The sequence below is a fragment of the Oncorhynchus clarkii genome, chromosome 3 (genome assembly GCF_045791955.1).
Source record: "Oncorhynchus clarkii lewisi isolate Uvic-CL-2024 chromosome 3, UVic_Ocla_1.0, whole genome shotgun sequence".
Taxonomy (NCBI): Eukaryota; Metazoa; Chordata; class Actinopteri; order Salmoniformes; family Salmonidae; genus Oncorhynchus; species Oncorhynchus clarkii.
This window is the reverse complement of record NC_092149.1, coordinates 28,836,109-28,845,475: the sequence shown is the minus strand read 5'-3', so window position 1 is coordinate 28,845,475 and position 9,367 is coordinate 28,836,109. Positions and strand designations below refer to the sequence as shown.

The window sequence follows — 9,367 nt, the reverse complement described above, 5'->3', positions numbered from 1 at the left end:
ATTATTGCTTTTCATCCTAATGTACATAAAACCTGATTCATCCAAAAGGATCTAGGAATATTTTAGAACACATGTCTTTACATATTTGAGAGAATGTATCGGTATATGTCAGTGGAAACATCAATACAGCCCTGTATTCATCATTACAGTATGTGGTATTGTGGTATTCTTATCTATATATTTGACTTGATGAAATGCTTAAGTGTATTAGATCCATACATATAAGTAGCCTATCAATATACGTCTTTATGTTTAAGGATGAGGGGACATATATATATATATATATATATATATATATATATATAAATCAAAGTGATCTTCAAAGTCCATAAACAAACAAATTCAAAATGATATTTTCACCTTGTAAAAATAATCAAAATCCCACTTATATAGCAGGCATTTGACTGGATGTAAATTACTGATATATATATATACACAGATGCGCAGAATCCTTTCTCATAAAGCACAATGCAAATTTCTCCCACAGCCTCTAAAACAGTGAGACTCTCTAAAAAGCCCTCATTAAACCAGTGCAAACTCAACCAAGTCATCAGTACTGACTGAATGGATGAGAGGTCTCCCATAATACCACTACTACAAGGAATAACAATAATTATATTAGAAAAACATGAAAGGGAAACCTTACAGTATGTGCATGGCTTTCAAAATCTATGAAGAAATATTCACCATCAGTGGTCAGTTTGGTATTAATTATATGTGTTTTCTCATAAGGTGCTTTACTCTATATTTGAATGTAAAGTCTTTATGAGCCTAATTTCCCAATTCCATTTAATCCCACCCAACCCGGTTGATTCACATTCTTTTCTGACAAATAGTTACGTAAAAGTTTTTTAAAAGGGGCAATACTATTGCAGGCCTACTGTATGTCACTAAACTTTCATGCCAAAGTGAAAGCAATATTAATATTTTAATACAAAATATTAAGGCTTAAAACAAAATAAAAAAGAATAGAAAATACTATATTCATTTAACAGCGTTATACTGCCTTGAAATTGTCATTGAAAGTTCAGACCAAACCACTGTGCAGTTCTCCCCATTCATAAATATTAAATTAATTTCTATATATGTCATAGAATTTAGATACTCTGAAAGTACAATTTCTTCACAGTCCACGGACAACAGGAGTGGTCTGCTGACAATACAATGGGGGAAAAGGGGGCTCTGTTGCGGCCTAGACTAGGGACAACAGTCTATTGTAACTATTCGCCATATTTTGATGGACAGAAGTTGAGCAAAAGTGTTCTCCTGAAATAACGCAATAGAGCGATCTGATGCAGTGTTAGTGGGAGACCAGCTGAATCACCAGCATGTCCTTGTTCAGCAAACATGAGGCAGCAGCCTTCTAACTACCCCTTCACTGAAGACACAGAAATGACCCCTCTCACAAAGACTAGATCTGCAGGTTCTCTTTTTTTTGGGAGCTGCCATCTCTCTCTCCACCCCCAAAAGCCCCCGTCTTATCCTCCAACAGCTCTAATCCCCCCTCCCTCCCTCTGAAATCCCCAGGCTGGGGCTAAGGCAGAGGCAAAGGGTGTGTAATTTGATTCAGCATGAGTGGTGGCTAAATGGGGCGTTTCCTCCGCTTTCCTGTCAATTACAATCGTCTGATTTCATTCTGAAGGCCCAGTGCTAGCCTGCCATTGGCTAAGCCTGTGTGATTGTGGTGAGTGGGCAGCTGCAGGATGTCCCATACAGACGGGAGATAAAGGGGGGGGGGGGGGGGGGTCTCTCTATGGAAACTTCGATCTGCACTCGCTCTCTGTCACAAAGGCCTCCATCCAAATTGGGGTGGGGTGATGAACTCCAAGTGATCAGACTCCTCGTACTCTTAAATTATATATGTCTGCATGCTTTCATACCCTTATCTTATTGAGAACACATGGAGACATCTAGTTCAGTGGGAAATGTCAAAGAATTGGATCTGTGTGGCAGAATTTACACTAGGTAATTACTGTATCTACTGACACTGTTGATATCCTTTCTTTCTCCAAAGTCCCCTCACTCTCATTTCAGAGCTGGCAGCCTGTTCAGTTGGTCTCTTTCTTTCATATGCTGCTTTTTTCCTGAGTGTTGGGACAAAGGAGGCCCCTCTCCCCAGTAGGGATAGCTCAGAGCAGCAGAGAAGGAAAGAGGGAGGGGGATATGGAAGGAGGGGTCCCATTCGCCCAGCTGCACCCAGACTGGACCTTCTGTGCCTGTGACAGAGGGATGGGGCGGTCAGCATCAGGTTCCCCCGCACAGTCCGCACCTGGACCGGACAATTTGCTTAATTATCAATGAGTCTCTCCGGGCCGTGTCCAAGCACTCCGGGCCCACGCCACCACTGGGCATAGACAATACGCCCCACACAGGGAGGCAATGCATTGTGGGTCGGCTGCAGTCATTACTACCTTCAATAGCCAGCGATCGAACAGTAAGCAGGGGGGGGGACTCCCAAAGAAAATAGAAAAAGAGGGGGCTAAAAAATACCTCAAAGTTGAGGTCACATCCACAGTGCGCTATTAAACACCTGCTCCTGCACAGCTCTGATAATTATAGGCCTCTGAGCTAAAATACAAAGCTGCTGGACGGGGGTGGCGAGGGAGCTCTGTGGATGGTGGTACTGTATTCTAGGAGCTTTTCGCCCATTTAGGCACACTCTATTACCAATTCAGAGAACAGCTCAGTGTTTTCCTCAGCTTCTGTCCACTCTAATGGCTGACGCTCTAACTGCGCAAACCTCAGAGAGATGCCTGTCAAAAGTGGCTCTCGTTTTTGTCCTACATCGTTCAGATAACAGCTAAATTACCACATAAGACAATAAAGTGGGTATTAGTTGGCTTTGAAACTAGTCCGTCGGGGAGACGGATCTCCCAAATTAGCCAACTGGAGGAATTCCAAGGCTTTTGGCCTCACAAATGAAATCAGTGCTTAACACCGGCGAAATAAACATGCTTTTCAAGTGCCACGAGGAACAGGCATCGCTGAAACTTTTCACCAAACTGCAGTGATATTCAAGGTGTAACAGAAGTGAACATTTCAGCAATACAATGTGTAGCATTCACCTCTTTGTGAAAAACGAAATCTATAAAACATATGTGCATGAAGAAAGGCGTTTGTCTGCTATTCTGTCCTATATTGTTACCATTCTTACAGGTGTTTAGGGAGGACTACCAGGTATAACAACGAGCTTGTAAAGGGATACAAATGTCAGAAAGGTGACAATGATGGAATAGTCTGTCTTTCGATTGGAACAAATTTAGACTTTCAATGACAATATCACAGTTTGTTCCATTTTTTGTTGTTGCCACATTGGGGGATTTACCTTTTCATCAGCTACGTCATTTTTCTGGATGATTGACAATCATTAATCTGACTATCCGAAACTAAGACGATTGTAAGGTGCAATGAAAGATTCAATATTTTTCCTTCTGTTTGATTTTGACTTCCTATATCATTCAGGTACAGATAAGATACCAGGGAGTTAAAATGAACCTCAATGATCACCTCCTTCCTTTCCTCCATATAAAACAACTTCATGGTAAAATAAATCTGAATCGTAAACTGTTCACGTTCCTATCTACTCCGCCCACACTGTGATTCGTGAATGAAAAACAGCAGCAGTAAAAAAAAAACAGAAAAAATGCTAGGTACTATACTTTTCTTATAAACAAAACTTTTATAAAATATATATGTATATATATATATATATATAAAAGAAAAAAGTCAAAATATTTCTTATACTTTTTAGTAAAGCAAGCAGTGCCTTCTAAAATATCTGCTTGTTTGTTTAAAATTTTCTGAGAAAAGTATAATAATAATAATAATAATAATAGTAAATAATTGTCAAACAAACACTGTGATAAAATGAATGATAAAAACTGACGTGGTGTTTTTTAGGAGAATATTCGGATAGCCTGAGAGACCAGGGTGTGGCACACCGGGCACTCTGGATGGTTGAGCTCACAGATGCGGATGGCACACTCCATGCAGAAGAGGTTGTGGCCGCAGGGCACCAGGGCAGCCGTCACTTTGCTCTCGAAGCAGGTCATGCAGTCCCGGAGGATTGCCGGTGGCGAGTCCGGTACAGGGAGGCGTCCAGGGAACCCCACGCCCGAGGTTGGCTCGCTGTGGGCACGGCGGGCCTGGGCATGAGGCGAGCCAGACAGAATAGTGATGCTGGTGCCCGAGGAGTTGCCGTTGTTCCCTCCACAGGGGTCAGAAAGGCCTGGAGAGAGTCTGGTCAGGGGCAGGGGCAGGCCTCCAAAGCTCTTGGAGCGCTGCTGGGCATAGAAGGCCACCTGTTTTGGGTAGTCTGGGTCTCCCCAACTCTGGGTGCCCTCTGAGCCAAAGTAGGAGCAGGGCTTCTCTCCAGGGCTGTTGAAGTTGCCCTTGCTGAAGATTACCCCACCTCCTTCCCCTCCTCCAACCATGGCATCTGAGAAGTTCTGGCGGAAGCTACTGGTCAATGGCTTGCGCTGGTCTCCCTGCAGACCCCACACCTGCTGCAGGCGGCTCTCCAGACCCCCGGAGCCTACTGGGCTGCCGCCATCCGGCCCCAAGCAGTCATTCTCATTGTTGTGGTCATGCAGACCTCCCGTTCGGAATGCGATGTGCGCCTCGATCTCCTCACGGGCCCTCTCGGCGTTGCTGGGTGATCCCGTGATCTCGAAGACAGGGTCACGGTCTCGGCTAGGGGTGACGATGTAGGTGCAGGTTTGCTGTTGGATGCGTTTGATGGTGGAACCCTTGGGCCCCACCACCAGCCCCACCACGCGGTAGGGCACCCTCACCTGGATGGTGGTCTGGCCCGGCAGGGGCGCAGGCGGGGAACCGCTGAAGGACACGCCAAGCTTGTTGCGAGACGCTCGGAGCATGGAGAAGTGCTCGGCGGCAGAGATGATCTCGCGCCGGGCCAGGGCCACATCCTCCTTTCGGCCCGTGATGAGAAACACAGGCTCCTCGCCCCTCACAGGGGTCTTGATGTAGGTGTTGGTCTTGGCCCGCAAGGCTTTGATCTTGCAACCTGCAGAAACAAAAAGGCAAAGTTTGAAAATGGCCAAGGTCACAATGAATTCAATTTTCTGTTCAATTTTCAAATATAAGGAATTTGAAATAGCTGAGATTGTTGCTACTACTTGGTACAAAGCTTTTTTTTATGTTTTCCTCTTCCATGGAAACAAAGACAGAATTGATAGTTGACCTTTGACATACCTTTTTAAAAGATGCCAAATTTTAGTCTAAAATGCTCGCAACTTCTTTAGTCTTTATCCCCTTTACAACATTTTACAGTATTACACTTTTTTTTCCATTTCTGCATTGATTATCATTACTAAGTCACATGTTTTCACATGGCATCAAGTCTCAATCGGCTGTACAATCTGAAATAATTGAAGAGACTGTAGACGTCAAAGTATTTTTAGAATACCCCTTTATATGATTTCCTATGTACAAACATTGATAAACAGATGAGATATTGTACCTGTTTCCAAAGGACATCAGAACTATTCTGTGCTATGGCTACAGTTATGGATGCAATCAACAGTGTTGCCACGAACAACCAGCCCCTCTCCTTGAACTGACAAGTCTGGTACCTCCGGCCCACACATACATCATTTTTGGGTCGTTTATTGCAGTGCATTTGCTCTGTTTTTGATCAGTGTGTAAAGGCTGACAATATTAAGTGCTTTTAGCGAGATCCTAGATCTGAGAGAGTACAGGTGAATGCTATTTCGTGTCAAATTACCTTAAGTCTCTAATACTGAGACGTTGTAATAATACAAAGAGGGGAATAAAAAAAATAATAATTGTAGAGTAGGGTTGTTAAGAGCACTTGAGGTCAAGAGGGATATGGTAAACACAGCCGTACTCTGTATATTACACCCAACAGGAAACGGTACGTAACGCCCCACTACGGCAGCCTGTGGTGACATATACACGCAGGTGTGCAGCTACCGTTCTCATTCTGAAATGCAAGTTTATGTTCCACCCCTAAGAATCCCTGAGTGTCTCCCCTTAGCAGGGTCTTTAAGAGGTGTATGTATGTCCGTGGTCTGGTAACAATAACTATCAATTTATTCAATGGTCAGGTCTCAGCTCGTCTTTCTGAGTAGCACTACAAATCACAGCACACCATTACATCAGTAGCCTAAATGCACTTTACTTGACTTACTTTATTAAATGTTGTTTTACCAGGGACAGTGCACATTAATCAACATTACTGTAAAAGTGCCAGTTTTAGTGAACCTGCTTATTTTCAACTGCAGTCCCTGGGCAGGGACTTTAGCAGTGTGGATCAAATGTCATGATCACCTCTAACCGAGGGAAATGTGCTCCCCTAATGCTACTAAATAGCCCCACTTACTAGGGCACTAACTTTCCGAAGCCTGGATGGCACTGACTGAGTGACTCAGTGAGGCTCTAAGGGCCGAAGAGTTCAAACTACATGTATTATTTATTTATTGAGGACGATGGCGGTGATGATACTAGTCGGGGTTCAAGCATGATGGTGTTAGATGGAACACTCAAGCTTTATAATAAGTATGATGGTTATAACTCATGTAATAACCACAACCTTATTATATTAAACCATGTGTTAACTTAGGATAGATGTACGTTTCTGTGATCCTTTGTAGCAGGAAGGTGAATAGATAGTTAAGTTGAGACCAATAGGCGACGTAAAACTTACAACTATGAACAGAGGAGACAAAGAAAAGTACTCCACTGGAACCTTTACAATTTCCTTCAGGCAAATGACAAAGAGCATTCTAGATCATTCCACAACTGTATGCCATGTCTGTCATTTGGAGAGCATGCTTTCCAGTACTGTGTGTATTGTTAGTGGCGCATGCACAGCAAACCCACCCTTGACCTAAAGTCGTAATAATACAGCCCTAGACGACACAAAATCATCCTCCAGAATCAATTCAAATGACTTTGACAAAGGACAAAACGCTAATATTTGCCTCTCCAGGACAGGACATTAACTTGCCAGATTCACCAGGCAGTAGTCGACCCTGGGAAAGAGGGCGTTAAATGTGAACTAACTAACGAGACCCTGAATCAAAAGGAGCTCATCCCAAATCCCCCAAATCAGCACTTCTCAGTCAACACAAAGCCCTCTGCTGCACTTGTGCTCAGTGGATCCACCCTCCGGCTGTCTTCAGTTACCCTATTAAAACACTTCAGAGTAACGACAGGAGACGCACAGGAAGATGAGGGCACTTAACGGCACTACAAAAACCAGATCCCCACCTCTGTGGAAAAATGGAGTTGAAGCAAATGGTCTCTGTTGCCTTGGACCCACTTGACATTGTGGGGACCTGTTAATTTGTGTAACCCCAAAAACATGAATTAGGATTCACTGGCTGAATTGGTTTCCCTTACCTACACACCCCCCCCCCTCCCCTCCCCTCCCATTAGGTAAGGGGGCCCTTGATTTGGGTGTCTGGGTGTGACTCCCTTTCAGTGCCCAGTGCCTCTGACCCACCCATTTATCCTTGCTTGTCTAACCAACCCCTCTGTATCTTTTGGACTCATCACAACAGAGCCACTCAACAATAGGTGCAGTCAAACAAAAACCCATGTAGCACAAAGAAATAAATAAAAATCAACAACCTTGATCTGCTGGTTCTGAGAGTTGGACAGGTTACAAGCAACCTGGAGAATCAATATATTTACAGTCTGATAAATAGCCATTTTGAGTTGATCACAATAACAATATGGGCAATAGGTTTTAAAAAGGCCACATATTTTGTTATTATTTGTTCTTATCTTATATCAGAAAATAGAAGAACCACACAACATTCAACTCGACACGTTGGTTCAACTTCTGGCTGAGTCACGCTTCGATTCCTATGATCATAGGAATAACACTGCCTAATAATGTACCCCTCCCCTCACCCCCCTCTCACTTTCACACCTTTGTTTGACAGCTGCTGTCATTCAAGTTCATGTTGAGGTCTTCGACAATTACTCAATACACAGATATATCCATCTTAAATCTGGGAATTCACTTTTAAACTGCTCAAGAAAAGAGAAAACAGAGAAACACTTTTGCCATTGTCTAATTGTGTCACTGGGGCAGTCAGCAACAAAAACAATGAACATAATTAGAATTTACGAAACCGAAAACAACAGCTTGAAAACGCCAATCGTTACTCAAATACAAGTTATATTCACAATAAAGAGAATAAATCATTTGTAAACATTTCAGGGCGAACGAGATTCCTCCGTTACCCGTAGCACGTTGCGGTTTTTTTTAACAGTCTCGCGCGTTCAGACGACAAAGGAAGCAAGTGCTATCCCTGCCTGAAGTGTGCGTCTGTGAGCTGACATTGATGGCTGGATGTAGAATAATGCGCCCATGAGGTAACGGTTACAGTCCTGCTTTGTGTCTCCTCACATTTGAAATTTACTAGACGGACAATAGAACCGAGCCTAGTTGCAACAATGTTGCAGTTTCTGCCACTGTATGTTAACTTGAAACAGATTTGTTACCATGGTCAAAGAGTGGTAGAATACAACAAAAAATAACACCACTCCCTTTTCTATATCAATAACACCAGCTAACGTAACAGTTAGAGCATTATCAAAACACCCTACAAACTACTGGGAGACACATTTAGCTCAGAACAGCAACATAACTTTCAATAGGAACATTTGGTTGGAATCTTTACCTTGTCTCCCCACTATTTCGGCCACATGTTCTGAGCTGGGCACGGGGACGCATTCTGTTATGTTGCAGCCTCGTCCTTTCGTCTCACTTGAACCCTCGTACAGGACACATAACTTGTTCTTCCCTTGCAAAAGCCCTGTGTCACCACCACCTCCGCCAATATTATTGGTATGGTTGTGATGGTTATTGTTATTGTTACTCCGATCCTGTACTCCCGTTCCAGGAGCCCCGCCACCGTCCTCGCCTTCACCAAGCCCCAGTAGAGACAGCTGGCCCAGCGCGACCCTCAGGGCACGGGAGTCGTCTTCTTCCTCGTCGGGTGGCACTAGGAGACCTTCGCTTCCGAACCCGGAGCCGGCTAGATCCCCGCCGTAGCCCCCATTTTTCTCCATGATCCCTGCTAGAACCAGCAGGCTAGGCATGGCTAACAAAAGAGTGTGAGACAAAGACAGGGGAAAGAGACTGGAGAAACAGCACCCGTGCCGCCTCCCCGCCCCCTCCTTCTTCCAATTCTCCCTCTGCGCTAGTCCCTCCCATAGACCGGCCCCTCTCTCTGTCTGCTATAGGCCTACTTGCGATACAGTATTCTCCCAGCTCTAGGCAAACGGGACACAAGGCCGTCTGCACCGAGAGGGGCTAGGCAATGTATCACTCCACCCCGTCTGGTATACAGTCCCCTCCTTGCTGAGA

The 9,367-nt window shown here is 44.2% G+C and overlaps 1 protein-coding gene across 1 annotated transcript; it reads right to left on the bottom strand.

Annotated features, from left to right (window-relative positions):
* Positions 1–3,896: 3,896 nt before the first annotated feature.
* LOC139405877 (RNA-binding protein MEX3A-like) lies at positions 3,897–9,099 on the bottom strand. Its single transcript, XM_071148315.1, has 2 exons — positions 8,679–9,099; positions 3,897–5,026 (listed from the first exon to the last, which is right to left on the bottom strand). The coding sequence occupies exons 1-2, from the start codon at positions 9,097–9,099 to the stop codon at positions 3,897–3,899; spliced, it is 1,551 nt and encodes a 516-aa protein (XP_071004416.1).
* Positions 9,100–9,367: the final 268 nt, after the last annotated feature.